Source organism: Rhinatrema bivittatum, chromosome 1 (genome assembly GCF_901001135.1).
Source record: "Rhinatrema bivittatum chromosome 1, aRhiBiv1.1, whole genome shotgun sequence".
Classification (NCBI taxonomy): Eukaryota; Metazoa; Chordata; class Amphibia; order Gymnophiona; family Rhinatrematidae; genus Rhinatrema; species Rhinatrema bivittatum.
The window spans coordinates 261940007-261957469 of record NC_042615.1 but is presented as its reverse complement, the minus strand read 5'-3'; the positions used below and the strand labels follow the sequence as shown (position 1 = coordinate 261957469).

General features: G+C 43.8%; 1 protein-coding gene across 3 annotated transcripts in view; it reads left to right on the top strand.

The window, feature by feature from the left end:
- The window catches only part of HSPA12B (heat shock protein family A (Hsp70) member 12B), a 239122-nt gene that overhangs the window by 171787 nt on the left and 49872 nt on the right, over positions 1-17463 (top strand). For all 3 annotated transcript variants that reach the window (XM_029594206.1, XM_029594225.1, XM_029594216.1), the window contains one exon: positions 4068-4154. In XM_029594206.1, the coding sequence (XP_029450066.1) occupies positions 4068-4154 (87 nt within the window). The remainder of the gene's footprint in view (positions 1-4067; positions 4155-17463) is intronic.

Here is a 17463-nt window from a genome sequence, read left to right as displayed (position 1 = left end):
TGTACCCATGAATTGTAATTGAGAGGGTGTTCAAGAGTGATCAACTGTTTTTATTTTTTTTTTTTTTCATTTTCACCACTGCACCAAATGCCTCAGAGGTTTATACCACCTCCCGTCTGGTGGATCTCCGACATCCCAGTGGCTACCATTGTTGTGAGATAGCAGAAAGAATTAGAAGTCCGAGACAGTGAAGAGCTAGCCCTGGGTATAAAATGAAGAGGGGGTGACACTTATATACCTGAAAAAATGTCTTGTCACCTTGCTTTGCCTCTTTAGCAATCTTGTCTTCCACTCATGCTTTTCCATCCTAATTTCTTATTTTGTCACTTTCAGGTTTTGCCAAGTATTCTTCTCTGTGTTTATGATTTTGAGATCCTTTGAACTCTTTGAATGCTAATCTTCTGGACTTGATTTTTTTTCAGCTATCTCTTTGGAGAACCAGTTTTCAAAGGGAAAGTACAAACATACTTTTCCTTTGAAAACTGCCTCTGGAAAAAGTCCCTGCATAGTTTTACACCTGGTTTTTCTGCAAATACTTTTTGCTTTGCGGGTTATTTCTCTCCGATGACATAATACCCTCACCCCCCTCGAGAATCCTTAGTTCCAAATATAGGTAAATGTCTGCGCTTTGCTGATCCCCACACATATAGGGGCGGATTTTAAGAGCCCTGCTCGCCTAAATCCGCCCAAATCCGGGCGGATTTAGGCAAGCAGGGCCCTGCGCGCCGGTGAGCCTATTTTACATAGGCCTACCGGCACGCGCAGAGCCCCGGGACTCGCGTAAGTCCCGGGGTTTTCTGAGGGGGGCGTGTCGGGCGGCGGGCCCGAACCGCGCGGTGTTTTCGGGGCGTGTCGGGAGCATTCCGGGGGCGGGCCCGGGGGTGTGGCTACGGCCCGGGGCGGTCCGGGGGCGTGGCCGCGCCCTCCGGACCCGCCCCCAGGTCGCGTCCCGGCGCGCTAACGGCCCGCTGGCATGCGGGGATTTACGTCTCCCTCTGGGAGGCGTAAATCCCCCGACAAAGGTAAGGGGGGGGTTTAGACAGGGCCGGGTGGGTGGGTTAGGTAGGGGAAGGGAGGGAAAGGTGAGGGGAGGGAACGGGGGTAGGCTGCGCGGCTCGGCGCGCGCCGACTATACGGAAATGATAGCCTTGCGCGCGCCGATCCAGGATTTTAGCGGCTACGCGCGTATCTACTAAAATCCAGCGTACATTTGCTTGCGCCTGATGCGCCAGCAAAAGTACGCCAAATCGCGCGGTTTGAAAATCTACCCCATAATTTTTACCTGGGCAAAGGGTGGACAATTCTCAAACAGTGAATTTACCAGATAAATGACTGTTTGACAAATTTTTTTTTTAGAGATTGGGTGGGAAGGGGGGGCACACTTTAAATTCACTTATTATATATCTCTATTTATTTTAGATCAACAGGTTCAATTTAATTGTGGATTTATCCTCTATCTTAGTTTTCTTCTTACCTTTCCCATTGTACTTTTACTGTATCCTCTGGAAGTTCTTCCTCCATTACTATTCCATAGGGGTGTGCATTCGTATTGAACATAAATGTAAAACGCTACTTTTTTTTTTTTTAACTTAAAAAAGTGATAAGACATAAACGATCGGATTTCCAACTTATTCAACATAGCTATGTTGAATAAGTTGGAAATCGCGATTGTTGATCCAAAATAAAAATTTAAACCCCTCACCTTCCTTAATCCCCCCCCAAAGACTTACCACAACTCCCTGGTGATCCAGCGAGGAGTGAGGACGCCATTTCTGAAAGCCTTTCCGAGGAGCACGTGACGGCGCCACATCACAGTGACGCGGCGTCACGTGATTCCCCGCGAGTTCCCTCCGGCACCCTCGTTCGGCCCAAAAGGAACTTTTGGTCAGCTTGGGGGGGCCTCCTGACCCCCCCAAGCTGGCCAAAAGTTCCTTTTGGGCCGAACGAGGATCCCAGAAGCGACCCCGCGGGAAATCACGTGACGTCGGCGTGACGCGGCGTCACGTGATTCCCCGCGAGTTCCCTCCGGCACCCTCGTTCAGCCCAAAAGGAACTTTTGGCCAGCTTGGGGGGGGCCTCCTGACCCCCCCAAGCTGGGGAATCACGTGACGCCGCATCACTGCGACGTGGCGCTGACGTCACGTGCTCCTCGGAAAGGCTTTCAGAAATGGCGTCCTCACTCCTCGCTGGATCACCAGGGAGTTGTGGTAAGTCTTTGGGGGGGGATTAAGGAAGGTGAGGGGTTTAAATTTTTATTTGCACATATGGACATATACTCAACTCATTGAATTCTGTTTATGTCCATATTGACCGCAAATGGGACCCCCTTTGGACATATGGACATATGAACTTAAACTTTTGCTCTGCACATCCCTACTATTCCACCATTGGTTGATGTGCTTCCAGACTCTGTCCTGGGCCCCTCTCCTTTTTGCTCTTTATACTTCTTTCCTCAGTACTCGATCTCCTCCCACAGCTTTCACTACCACGTTTATGCTAATGACTCCGAGATCGACTTCTCTACACCAAAAATATTATCACAAATCTAGCCCCAATTTCAATCTGCTTGTCTGAATTTGCCATCTGGATATCCCATGCCGCCTTGAACTTAACATGGGCAAGACAGAGCTTCTTGTTTTCCTGCCAAAACCCTCTTCCTTCATCCCTCTTTTTCTGTCTCTGTGGATGGTGCCTCTAACCTTCCAGATCCCTCGACTCGTAACCTTGAGCTTGTCTTTGATGTCTCTCTCTCCTCTATGCACATCCAAAACACTGCTAAAGTGCATCCTTTCCTCCTCTAATATCCATCCCTTCCTTTCTGAGCATGCTACCAGAACTTATCACCACCCGCTTAGACCACTGCAAATTGTTCTTCACTGGCCTCCTGCTGAACTGTCTTGCTCCACTTCAATCTATTCAAAATTCATCTGCATAAGTTATCTTCTTCAATGTTGCTGTAACCATGTAACCCTTTCTCTCAAGTCACTACATTTTCTCCCTTTCTACTTCCACATACAGTTCATGCTTCTCTTTTTTGCCAACAAAATGCCTTCAATCTGCAGCTCTACATTATCTATCATCTCTCCCTACACTCTTTCTTTGAACTCTATTCACTGGGCAAGTCACTCTTATCTGCACACTTTTTCTCCTGACTTTGTTCTTTCCACTTTGCTATGCTGTATGCATGAAATTGACTTTCTGATTTAGTGCATCAGATGCCCCCTCTGCCAATATTCAAATTCAATTTAAAATCTCAATTTTCTGAGACTGCTTTAAAATTGTAAGGACTTCTCTACAATAAACACACTTTACCATAAACCCATTTGTCATATGTGTTTCTCTTGACTAGGTTGTAAGCTCCATGGAGTAGGGGCTGCCTCTTATGTGCATTTGTACAATGCTACATATATCGAATAGCACTTTAGAAATGATAACTAGTATTAGTAGTAGTAGTAGTACTCTTATGCAATCCTTCATTGCATGATAAGCAGGTTCCAGTCCTTGCCTGGGTTACTGGGTTCTTAAATAGTCATGGTCTAGCAGTCAAAGTGAATCCTTTACTGTGTAGGGCTGACTAGAACTCTCTATAATGGAATCACTATTTTCATGGTACAGGCTTACATTTTCATGCAGAGACCACCACAGGAAATTTTATTTTTGGACCCAGGGGTCCAGTCCCATGCAACAATTAAGACTGACAAGCATGTTGGTGGTTCCACAAGTGTATGTTTTATTCACAGAAGCAGAAGTATTTACAAAATCCAAATTCACAGTTATATCAGTCCATGCTGATATCCTATTCAGCAGCAGCAAGAGATCCTTCTCCAATGTATTCTCTAGAGCAAGGGGTAGGCAACTCTGGTCCTGGAGTGCCACAAACAAGTCTGGTTTCCAGGACATCCACAAGAAATATGCTTGAGCTATAGCTGCATACAATGGAGATTTGTGCCTGCTTTCTCTGCAGTTTCTTTTTCCAACCAAAACAACATGTGCAGTTGGAAAAGTGGCTGGATTCTCTCACAGTTCAGTAAATGCCTTTTTTTTTTCTTCTTCTTCTTCTTCTGCAGCAAGAGAGCAGCTGCGGCGTTCCCGGCATAGCAGGACATTTCTGGTGGAGTCTGGGATGGGAGAGCTCTGGTCGGAAATGCAGGCAGGTGAGGAAATGGACCCATATTCTCCATCCAGGCTTTAGGTTAGAAAAAAGACAAATATATTTATCTGTGGACTCGGAAGGGAGAGGATGAGGGAGGGGTGAGAGGGCGGGGAGAACCACCAACATTTATTTTTCTGTTCTTGGAGAATAACCTGTCCAGTTCAATAGGGACTGGGGCTGAACAGATTGTTATGATAAATGAATCCCCCAAATATATTTGATTGTTGTACCCCAAAATATGCACCATATGTTGCATTTTTTTTTTACTTTAGGATATTGACATTCCCTTATCTGTCTCTCTTCCCATTCTTTCTCTCTCTCTTCATCATCTCTTTCCTTTCTCTCTCATCCCAACAAGTATATTAATTTACTTCAAGAATACATAGGAATGGCAGCAAGCAAACACAAATCTCTTCAGTTTTTCCAGCGTAGTTCTATCTTCCACTCTTCCGAGCACAAAAGGATACAGCCTTCTAAATCAAAGCTTCCAAATACAACCCACTGAACGATGAACTAAACGTTAGAATTAAGGCTTCTATTTTTGGGTGCTTATAAATTGTAAATTTAGGTGTATACTGTCCTATTAATTAGGGGAACAGGTACTATTGCAGGGAACCAAATATAAATGTTAGTCCTGGGGGAATTCTGCGCTACTGCGCAGCGCAGAATTTGCACAGAATTCCCCCCTGCGCAGAATTGCCATTTTCTGTGCAGAATTGCCAAATTCTGCGCAGAAAATAGCAGAGGAGACCCCGGCATGCTGCAAACGGAGCACGCGAAGATGAAGGCCCCAGTGCGCCATTTGCGGCGAAGATGGAAGGCCCCTGTGTGCAGCGAACAGAGTGTGCTCTGCTCGCGGCAAAGATGGAAGGCCCCTGTGTGCCGTGAACGGAGTATGCTCCACTCGTTGCGAAGATAAAGGCCCCTGAGAGAGAAAATATGTGTGTGTGAGAGAGGAGAGGGGGAGGGGGTGTGAGAGAGGGGAGGGGTGTGAGAGAGGGGAGGGGTGTGGGGGAGGGTAAGGTGAGAGAGAGCAGGATGGTGTGAGAGAGAGCGGGGGGATGCTTGAGTGTGGGTTTCAGAGAAAGGGAGCCTATATGAGGAGATTGTGAAAGAGTGTGTATGTGTGTGAGAGATTGGGAGCTCATGTGTATGAAAAAGGGATCATATGTATGTGAGGGTGCTGGCCTGTGTGAAGGGATTGTGTATGTGTGAGACAGATCCTGTGTGAAGGAGGTGCATGAGAGAGACATAGGTAGCCTGTGTGAGGATGTATGTGTAAAAGAGAAAGGGAGTTTGTGTGTGTGTGTATGCAAGAGGGAGGGCCCTGTATGAGGGGATGTGTGTGTGCGAGAAAGTGAGGGAGCTTGTATGAGGGTGTGTGTATGTGTACTAGAGAGAGGGAGCATATGTGTGAGAGAGGGAGGGACAGAGGGAGCCTGTGTGAGGACAGTACTGAGAATGGGGTCAAACTCTGGGACTGGTGATAGAGTGGAAGGGGTTGAGCCTAGAGGTGGAGGAGAAAAATACTGGCAGGTGGAGGAGTTGGGGCCTGAGAAGGCAAAGTGGCAAGGGGAGTAGGGAGAGCGAGTGGAAGGGACACGCTTACAGTGAATTTCTAGGGAAATTCTGCTCAAAATATTTAAAATTCTGAATCTTTAAGTAATAACTTTTCCCTGTATTCATTTACAATGTAATTACTTAAAGACTGTCATGTAAATTGTGTTATTTTGACCAATATAAAGTTTGCAGAATTTTGAAGAATTTCAAGTTTTTGTGCGCAGAATTCCCCCAGGAGTAAAATGCACTGCCATAAGAAAACAATGCTCACTTTCCCCCAACCATCCCCACATATTACCATCTCCTCCCCCACACACACACACACATACACAGACCCAGCCCCACCAGCCTGACTTTAACGTGCTCCCCACCCGTCCCTAAAAATCTCAAACTCTGCACTTTTTCTCAATCTATCCTCTTACCATCAGTCCCGATGCTCACCAACCATGCAGCAGAGGAGGAGAATGGAGAATGGAGACCCCCGCTCAAGTGCACAAAACCTGAGCAGCTGAGGAGGAGGCACAGAAAAGGCACAAAAACAGAGGGCAGGCAAGGGAAAGCGTGAGGAAGCACTAGCAGCAGCGGTGGTTTCTTCAGTGTTTATTCAAAAAACATCTACCTTTTTTTTTTGCATCGGAAGCATTTTATAGGTGTTTATTGATTAAAACATAAATATAGAAGCTCTGCTTATAATACAATTCATCAGAATTTTCTCAAAGAACAAATTTGTATAAAATGGATTCAAGTTTCACAAGTAATTATTTTGCAAAAATTCACCCCTGTTCCTTTTGTACATTTTTTTTTTTAATTGAAAGGGGAATGAACCTGGAACTCCACTGGATAGAGCGGGATTGCAGGAGCTCCACAGTGACCCCTTTCATCAATGCAGGATAAAGGAAGGGGATTCACAAACATATCAGACGACAAAAAATTGCGTAGTTTGGCCACCTTGTAAGAATGCCCTGAAATTATCTATCCCAAAACGTTTGCATACAAATGATAAAATGGAAGAAAAACTAGAGGCAGAAAACATAAAAGATAGCTAGATAACATCAACATATTAAACCAGCATCAAATAGACATTGTGGATACAATAATCAGACCTTTTTACGCTTACCCACAGAAAAATGCAGTCTAATTACTGCCCTTCCCCCTTTTACTGTGGATATTTTTTTATTTAAAAAATCATTTATATTCCGTGTAATCTAACATATTCAAACGGGGATTACAATAAAACATTCCAAAAAATATATAAAACACACAAACATAAAATACAATTAGAACTACAACACGATATATATATTATAAAAATCAATTATATCTTGCCTTAAGCTGTCACACCTCCTCCAAATCACCCTCTGCAAAAGCTTTGCGGAATAGTTCTGCTTGTAATAACTTTATAAATTTTAAGTACTCAGTCACCTCTTATTGCCATAGGTAGTGCATTCCACATAGTTGGAACTGCAATGGAAGATGGCTTAGTTCTCGTTCTATGCAGCCAATACTTTGTTACTGAAGGAATTACTAATAATTCTTGATTAGCAAAACACAAATCCCGGCAGGGCACATAACCAACAACCATAGGGGTAGATTTTCAAAGGGTTATGCGCGTAACCCTTTAACCCCCCGCGCGCACCGAGTCTATTTTACATAGGCTCGGCGGCGCTCGCAAGCCCTGGGACACGCGTATGCCCCGGGCCTTTGAAAAAGGGGTGGGAAGGGGGCGGGCACGGGGGCATGGCAGCGGTCCGGGGGCGGTCCAGGGGCGGTCCCGAGTCCTCTGGCACAGCGGCCGTGCCGGGGGATGGCGCGCCGGCAGCCAGCCGGCACACGCAAGTTACGCCTGCCTCGGGCAGGCGTAACTTAGAGAACAAAGGTGGAAGGGATTTAGGTAGGGCTGGGGGGTGGGTTAGATAGGGGAAGGGAGGGGAAGGTGGGGGGGAGCGAAAGGAAAGTTCCCTCCGAGGCCGCTCCGATTTCAGAGCGACCTCAGAGGGAACGGGGAAAGCCATTGGGCCTCCCCTAGTGCTCGGCAGCACGCGCATGTTATAAAATCAGGTGTACATTTGTATGCGCGCCGGGTAGCGCGCACACAAATGTACCCCACGCGCGCTCCTTTAAAAATCTGCCCCATATATTTTAGATTATGTGAAACATCATATACTACCTTATACGTGGTAGCAAGTATTTTAAACTGCACTCTAAAACTAATTGGTAACCAATGAAGTGTTTTGGTTTTTTTTTATGGCTTAATTGTTGTCCTCCATGGTAGATTAAAAATAAGCCGAACTGCTGCATTCTGCGCTAGCTGTAAAATCCTCAGCAATTTAGCCAGCAGTCCACAATGCAAAGCATTACAGTAGTCAGTATATGTTAACCTCAACGACTGTATGATCACCCTAAAATCTTTGACAAAATATTTCTTAAGGGCCTTAGGAGTTTCCACCTAATAAAGGCCAATTTTGCTTCCTTTGACACGTGTGGTTTAAGAAATCTAAGGTGACTCCCAAATTCTGTATTTCTGCAGATAATAAGCTCAACTCAACCTTCACATATTGGATTCAGGGTGGAGATATCAACAACTTATTTCCCACCCATAAGATTGTAGTCTTTTCACAATTCAAAAGCAGATCGTTGTCTGACTTCCATTCATTTATTTTAAATAAACAACGCTAAAGCATTACCACAGGCACTTCTCCAGGAACATCACTTGGGATAAATAATACCTGCACATCGTCTGCGTAACACTTGTACACCAATCCCATTTAGATATCACTTTACCCGAGGGACAAAGAAAAAGATCGAACAAACAGGGAGAAAGACTGGAACCCTGAGCTCCAAAGGGTACCATTCTGACACATCATTTCTTGACAGACTGTATCCTAAAACTCAAAAAAGAGCAAAACCACTGCAAGACAGATCTTGTGACCCCCATAGTCCTGTAATCTACCCAGCAGTTAACAATGACAAACCATATTGAAGGCTGAGGCTAAATCCAATTGGATTAAAATACCTGATTTCCTTATCTCTACTGAATAATAAATATTTCCTAGCATGTAGACAGATGGACTCCGGACCAGTGGGTTTATGCTCCCCTGCCAGCAGATGGAGACTGACTAAGATGACGTCACTGTATATATAGCCCTGCAGTGACCCCAGCCTGCCAGTATTCTCCGTCTCGGTAATAAAAAGCAAATCCAAATTATTCTGTTTGATAATATCCCAAACAACAATATCTTTTTTCTTTACAGATTGGGCATTTATATAAGCCAAGATTGGGCAATTCTCTCTCTCTGAGGGCAGCTGTTACAGCCCATAGATTGGAGCAAAGAAGAAACAACAGCAAGGCAAGATAAAGTGCACAGTGCCATTCACAGTGCCCATACTTTTACCTGCAGGGGAAAAGTGTGCAGAATCATATTGGAGCTGGCAAAGTATGTGCAGAGATTGCCTTTTTAGATCTGTGCTCGTGCTTTGTGCCTCTTTCAGTGCACGTGCATATGTATGCAGGCTCTTTGGAGCCTCATTGTGCGCGCCAGCGGGATTTTCAAAGGCAAACTCTGCCAGGAATTTCTCTTGGAAACTGAGCTTGCGGTCTGGGACAACGGGCTGCAATGGAGGGAAGCTCATTATTGCCTTCCCCAGAAGCGATATCAAGAGTTTATGACCCTTCCTTGCACTTGCTCTCAACATCCCATGAGAAGATGCCCTGATCCAGGACAGGCAGTGAGGTAGTATTAAAGGTGTAAATCTTCCATCCATTCGTGTGGAACCCACAGACCTGCAAGCTCATTTTCAAACAGAAGTTTGCTGTGGCACACACACACTGTGGGTACAAAACTTCTTCACAGACCTTGAAGCTGCACTGCATCAGGTGCAAATTGCGTGCCAGAAAATGGGTGCATCGATTTAGAAAAGAAATCTCTGCACATATGTAGCCATTCCCCCATGTGGGTAATTAGCCTCGACCAGGGGTGCTACAGGTCCAGGATCAAGTCCGGATGGGGAGAAAGAATTATCTTTCGGGACCCAGTCTCAAGTCCACACTCTAGTTCAAAAATCTCCAAGAGGTGCCAAATTGTCCAGAATAAGAGCAAGGAAGCCAAAATGAACAAAATGGCTTAAAACCACAACTTAACACAGTATCCATCTATTCAGTCCATGCACTGGAGATAAAGGTAAAATCAAAACGGAAGTCTCAAGTTAGTGTTCAAAATAAATTGTTTACTGCAATTTAAAGAAAGTATCCAGCCCAAAATTATTAAAATAAAAATCATCATACAGCAGATCACCAAAATAAAACATATGGTTTTCTTGTCCATTTTAGATCTCACCGCTTTCCTATTTCTTATATTTTCATCCATGGAAAATATAACCTCGCCAATGAGGGGCAGGATAACTGGAATGTAGCTGGTCAGGTAGAATAAATATATCCTCCAAGCCAAAAACTCTTTAGAACAAATCCCAAATGAATTAAAAAAAAAAACAAACCTCTAAACTGTAATCCATCTTCAAACCTTTTTAAGCCTCTTGAGGTCTCTTATCAAAGCCTTCATACTTTTCTTCACCCACACTGTTAACTGGGTCTCCTGGGCAAAAGATCTTTGATCCAGCCCTTTGGGATACTGGGGGTATACCCTTCTCTCTAGAACTGATCAGCCTTTCTAAAGTCTTCAAGTCTCTTCCTCCAAAACTTGCTTGACTTCCTGTCGGAATCTCCAGCTCCACGTGCTTGAGATCCAGGGATGATCTCTGGCTTCTGCTATCCACCAGCCCACTCTCCAGTCACCTTCCCACTTCTCAGCTCCTAACCCACTGAAGATTGAGCATGCTCATGGGGGACTTTTATATCCCACCCAAACCTCCCAGGAAAAGGTGAGGTTATGGCCAGGGGAGGAATCCCAGACAGCAAAACTTCACCTACTGCCTCTCTCTAGAAAAATACTTGGGAGCAAATGCTTGTGACTGGCAAAGCCCCTGACCTTAACTTGCCTCCTCCACCCCCACAGTTGTAGAACAGCACACTTGCTTTTTCCCTACACTCAGGGTGGGGGGAATTTTTCAAAAGGCATTTTTATATGGGGAAACACTGGTTTACTCGTGCAAAAACATTTGAAAATTGTTTTCCTTAGCAATGTTGAAAGAGGACATACATCCTTTGCTTAAAAGGATAAACAATATTCCTACCCACCTCTACACTTAAATACTTTAAAAGTCCCAGTGCATTGACTTTTCTTCTGCTTTAGAGACTGGAGGTCAAGATCAAGTGACTGTGTACAGTCTGGAATTAACTGCTTTTCTTGAGAGCTCTCAAGATGCAGGAACTAATTGTGCCACTCTCTTGTGGGCCGTTACCCCTTATTCAGTAAGGGGCCGAAAACGCGCGTCCAACCCCCCCGAACCTAATAGCGCACGATTCAGAAAACAAAATGTGCAGCCAAGCCGCACATTTTGCTTTCAGAAATTAGCGCCTACCCAAAGGCAGGCGCTAATTTCTTCGGGCACCGGGAAAGTGCACAGAAAAGCAGTAAAAACTGCTTTTCTGTGCACCCTCCGACTTAATATCATGGCGATATTAAGTCGGAGGTCCCGAAAGTTTCCAAAAGTTTAAAAAAAAAAAAAAATTGAAGTCGGCCTGCGGCTGTCGGGTCGAAAACTAGACGCTCAATTTTGCCGGCGTCCGGTTTCCGAGCCCGTGGCTGTCAGCGGGCTCAAGAACCGACGCCAGCAAAATTGAGCGTCGGCTGTCAAACCCGCTGACAGCCGCCGCTCCGGTCCAAAAGGAGGCGCTAGGGACGTGCTAGTGTCCCTAGCGCCTCCTTTTGCCTGTTTTACCGCCGGGCCTAATTTGAATAGTGAATCGCACGCACAGGCCAGGAGAGCGGACTTTACTGTATCGGCCTGTTGGTGCCTTGTTTTTTGAATCAGATAAGAATTCAGTTTTGAGGCTTTTCTTTAAAGCTAGAGATAGATTGCTTTTGGGTCAAAAGATCTGAATTTTTCCTGGTTTATGTAGAAGACGCAAAGTAGGAAGGAGTTCTTACAAATGTGTCAAGGTGAATTTTAGAAGGTGAAATTTTTCTTCAACTTCCTTGGAAATCTTTTGTTAAATTAGCTAATGTGTGTTATATTTATTTTGACCCTAAACAACTCAAAAATGTTTTTGATACTAAAAATACTGTCAAAACTAGTGGAGGGCAATTATAAGGATAATAGATTCCATCCATGGGATATTATTGTTGCTTAAATAAGTGATTTACCATTTCCAGAACCCCTTTTGTTATATACATTTTCATTTTATTTTAGCTCCCTTTTTTGGGATCCCCCTTATTGAGGATTGCATAGAAGGCTATCTTCATATCTCATGTGGCAGCCGCCTTGGGATGACCCTTATTATGCTAGTTCGAAGTGTACAAAATCACTTGGCGTGTGGGAGACCCTGCTTTCATCATGTCTTTGCGGTTTACAAAAGTACTCAATAGTTATCATGAAGTACCATGATATGACCACTGGATGGCTTTGTAGGGGAATAAGTCATGATGTAAACTGTTTTTTGGAGAAGAGTGAATGTTCCCTTAACAGTTTGGGACTCTCTTATTGGTGGATTCTAGAGAGTGGGCAGTATAAAGGGGAAACGTTTTGGCAGGTTTTTGCCCTTTCCTTCCCTGCCATCTCACATATGGAGTGGGGATTATGGAGCTCCAGGGATGTGACCACATTGGAGAACCCAGCCTGAGGGCTGGGAAGCCTGGGGACCCTCAAGTGGAATGGGACCCTGCAAGGGCTCTCCCCCTCAAGAGAAATGGCGCGAGGCTAAGAAGAGATGGGGTAGAGTCTGTTCACATTCGAGGTTGGACCTGATGCCAAGGAGTACTGGGGAATTGCCTGTAGCATTCCTTATGTATGGGGTCCGGGGAACCTAATACAGATTGAAAGAAGAGGTTTCTTTCTCCCCCAGAGGAGTTGACTGTAATGTGGAGTTGTCATAGTATGGAGTGGTGTTGTCTTCCTCCCGATGAATTGCCCAAAAGGTGCAGAGCAGGATGCTCAATGAAGGGAAGAAATTGAGGAAGAGGGAGAGGAAATCATATTGAGGTATTGGCTCAAGAGGTCCTTAGTGCTTTAGTAGTGCTGTGTCTGGGAAAACCAGCAAGGAAGGATGATAATGGGGAGAATTAATACAAAGGGGTCCATGACTGTTGTGAAACGGGACAGTGGGTAAATGATGGTGTGTTGAACTGTCATGGAATTATAGTGTGTATGTAATTGGTGCCGACTAGATGAGAGTTTGATATGGGTATGTCTGAAAGAATTAAAAACAACTAGCCCTCCCACATAGCTGAAGGAGAGGAAAGGCAATGGAGAGGATACAAGTTGATCCCTTAAGGTTAGCAGTAGTTTTAATAATCTCACTATATGGAAGTCCATGATTTTCTGAAATTGTTCAGTATTTCAGTTTGTATAACATCTCATCCATCTACGTAGTTCTTGATGCTGGCTGGATATACCAGACAATAAGGGGTAGATTTTCAAATTTACACACGGGTGTACATCTGCACTGCTACCCGGCGTGCATACATGTACGCCCGATTTTATAACATGCGTGCAGGCTGAGCATGTTATAAAAATCAGGGGTCGGCGCGCACAAGGGGGTGCACAATTGTGCACCTTGCGCGCGATGAGCCACGCTGCCTTCCCCTGTTCCTTCCCAGGCCGCTCCAAAATTGGAGCAGCCTCAGAGGGAACTTCCCTACCCCCCCCCCCCCCACCTTCCCTTCCCTTCCCCTACCTCCCCCAACCTTTCCCCCCTACCTTTCTTTGTTTTCGTTTTTGTTTCAAAACTTACTTCAGCCCTGGCGCTGAAGTAAAGTTGCACACACTGGTCCACTGCCGGCGCGCGATCCCCAGCACAGCGGCAAATGGCCGCTTTATGTGCGTATCCTTTTGAAAATTCCAGCCCTAAAGTTGCAGTTTGAGTTTGAAAGTTGATGCCATGTGTCATTGTCCATCTTTGAGCCAGATTGTTTCACGGATGTAGTCAGAGATGTTCTCCCTGTCCTAACAGGTGAAAAGGAGAGTTGTGTTTGAGACATGCTGTCTCCAACAGATCAACTTCACATCTACATGACAGGCCTTAGAAGAATCCACACAAAACATAGAAGGGATGACCCTTATCAATAGAGAATTCCTTCCCATCGTCTTATGTACCCCGTCTCGGGGGTTACATTAATTTTTCTCTTTTTCTTTCCATGGATTTTCTTTTAAATATATCCATTGCAACTTGTTTGATAAAATTTATATATACAAAGTTTTAAAAAATACTTTCAAAGTACCAATTTATTCATTTTGTATTTAAATTTTATCTTCTTTCTGCAAATGTTTCTTCAAAATGTTTAATTTTCTTTTAAACTGAGTGGGGTGATTTTGCTTCTATTCCCATCCTACTTTTTATTTTATTTATTGTTTTTGTTATACCGAGTTTCATGACAGGCATCACATCAACCCGGTTTACAAATAACAAAGTGTGTAAAGCATAACGTAACGTAAAAAAACAATATTTTCAATAAGAACCTTGAACTTTAAATACAGTGAATCAGATAAAGGATGTGAGAAAGTTACAATAAACAGGGAAAAATAACTTGGAACTGGAAGAGGGGAGAGATTGAACAGAGCAATATTTACATTTCAGCCTATTAATGTAATAGAATAGCAAAGTGTATAAATAAGACTATGTGAGTAAATGTAGCGGTACATCACTATGAAACGGTACATAAGTAACCAAATGAATAAATATGACACAGATGTGAATGGTAATGGTATGATAAAAACTCAGCAGGTATTGATGAGTGTAGGTTTAAGGTTGGTTGATTCGTATTTAGATCCAGTTATTGCATACGAGTTTGTGCTATTGAGTGGAGGTTTTATTCAAGGCTTGGAAATGCTTTTTTGAAAAGCCAAGTTTTTAGTCTTTTCCTAAATGTTAGAGAGCATGGCTCCTGTCTCAAATCTGGTGGGATAGAGTTCCAGAGAGCTGGACCTGCTGAAGAGAAGGCTCTGAGACTCAAGGATTTATGTTGGTAGGTTTTGGCCTTTGGAATTTGGAGTGACTCTTTGTAGTATTCCCTGATGGGTCTGGCGGAAGTGTATTTTTTAAGTGGTATTTGTAGGTCGAGTTGCGTGTGTTGGTTGATAGTTTTGTATATGATGTTGATGGTTTTGTACATGATTCTATAGTGGATCGGTAGCCAATGGAGGTTTTTGAGGATAGGTGAAATGTGGTCAATTTTCCTGGAATTTGTAAGGACTCTGGCTGCAGAGTTCTGAACCATTTGTAGAGGTTTGGTATAAGAAGCTGGGAGGCCTCCTAGTAGTTAATGAGTTGCAATAATCTAGTTGGAAAAGATTATTGCTTGCAAGATTGTTTCTAAAGTCCTGAGCGTGGAAAAGTGGTTTAATTCTTTTCAGAATATGTAATTTGTAGAAGCAATCCTGGTGGGTTTGGTTAATGAATGGTTTGAGGTGAGACGATTATCTAGGATGGCTCCTAGATCTTACGTGGGGGGCTGTTTGAAGGAGTGTGGGTGGTTTTTGGAAGTGTGTTATTGTTTTCCGGTGATATGAGCAGGAATTCTGTTTTCGAAGCATTGAGTACAAGGTTTAGACTGGTGAGGAGAAGTTTAATATCTAATAAGCAACTGTCCCAGTATTCCATTGTTTTTGAGATTGATTCTTCTATGGGGATCACGATCTGCACGTCGTCTGCGAAAAGGAAGTGTTTCAGGCTTAATTTTGTAAGTAGTTGACATAGTGGTAGCAGGTGGACATTGAAGAGCGTGGGTGAAAGTGATGAACCTTGCAGCACCCCTCTATTAGAAGGGTGGTATTGGGATTCTTTATTGTGAATTTTGACTCTATATCCTCTGTTTTCTAGAAATGTTTTGAACCAGTTTAGTGTGGCACCTGTTAAACCAATGTTTGCCAGCTGTTTTAGAAGGAAGGCGTGGTTGACGGTGTCGAAGGCCGCCGAGAAGTCAAGGAGGATTAGTAAATATGCTTGGCCTTTATCAATTCCAGAGAGGAGGAAGTCCATGAGTGAGATTAGTAGCGTTTCGGTGCTTGCGGCTTTGCGAAAACCATATTGGTTTGGGGACAGAATACTGTGGTCCTCTAAGTAGTTGGATAGTTGGGTGTTTACCAATTTTTCCATGATTTTAGCTATGAATGGGAGGTTGGAAATAGGGCGGAAGTTGTTGGGATCACATGCATTTAGATTTGGTTTTTTTAGCAGTGGCTTGATTGAGGCAGTTTTTAGGTCATCTGGGTAGATACCATGTGATAGAGAGCAGTTTATGATATCTGCTAGGGTTTTTGCTATTGTGTCCGGGATGAGAAGAAGCATTTTGGAAGGGATTTGATCAAATGGGTGTGATGACGGTTTCATTCTTTTTAACACCGTTTGTATCTCTGTGATTGTGATGGGTTCGAAAGCATTAAGCTGGATGTCTTTGTTTTGGGGGAAATATGTGTTATCTGGAGAAGTAGTGTTTGGAATCAGCTGATTAAGGAGATCCGATATTTTTTTGTTGAAATGAAGAGCCAGTTCGTCTGCTTTAGTCTGGGCTTGTTCGGGTGGGATATCTGGAGTGATAGGTTTAGTGAGGCTGGAAACGAAGGCGAATAGAGCTTTTGAGTCAAAGCTGAGATGATGAACCTTCCGGGCATAGTAGTCTCTTTTGGTTTTCAACGTGGTTTTTGTATAGATGGAGTGATCGTTTGTAATCAGAGAGTGAGGCCGGTGAAGGGGCTTTGCGCCATTTTCTTTCTTTTTGCCGAAGTAGTTGTTTGAGCTTTCGTAGTTCATCATTAAACCAGGGTTGTCGTTTGGATGCATTAGAAGACCTTATTTTGGTTGTCAGTGGGCAGAGAGTGTTTGCTATAGATTTTGTTATTTTGGACTTTTGTTATTTTGTTATTTTGGACTTGTGAATTTAGATCATAATTATGAAATTAAAGCAAAAGATCTAAGTAATGCTGTTTAATTTCAGGAAGTGGGGGATTCATAAAATAAAACAATAGCTGAGTTTCAAAAGGCTTGCTTTCCCATACCAAGCAGCTTTTCCTTAACTTGTTGATTAGATTTTCTGCTTGTTTATTAGTAACATAGTAAATAATGCCAGAAAAAGAAGACCTGACCTATCCGTTCTGCCCAATTATTCTGTGCACACTGCTAAGGAGATATCCCTGCTGCGAGCCACAGGATGCCACTGCCTGCAAGATTTATCCTTATCAAGGACAATCTTATTTTGTCTTTTTTGTTTTCACTCCACCATCTTGGAAAAAAAGAGCATATGAGACCCTCACCTAGTTCTCTCCAGTACCCGCCTTCCCAGCCCCTAAACAAAGGGTTTTGTAACTAAATAGCCAGCAGCATTGGTGCTCAAACATCTGGCCTCCAGGGCTCCCTGTATGACCTTCCAGATAGACCTGGCAATATGAGCACCTGCATTTCCTCTAGGTCTACTTCTTGTTAAGTAAGACGAGTATTTTTCCTCAGAGTATTATCTGACCCACCTGATCAAATTTATTTGGCACTTGAGTCTAAGTGAACTACAATAAGGGGATAACTTTTAAACTAACCACAGGACGGCGAGCTTATTTCCTAAGGCAAACCCCAGGTGGCTGTAGACAGCAGGTATGATATACTCACATACATTTCCACCTGCTTTGAAGCCCACTGTATGCTTGTCCAC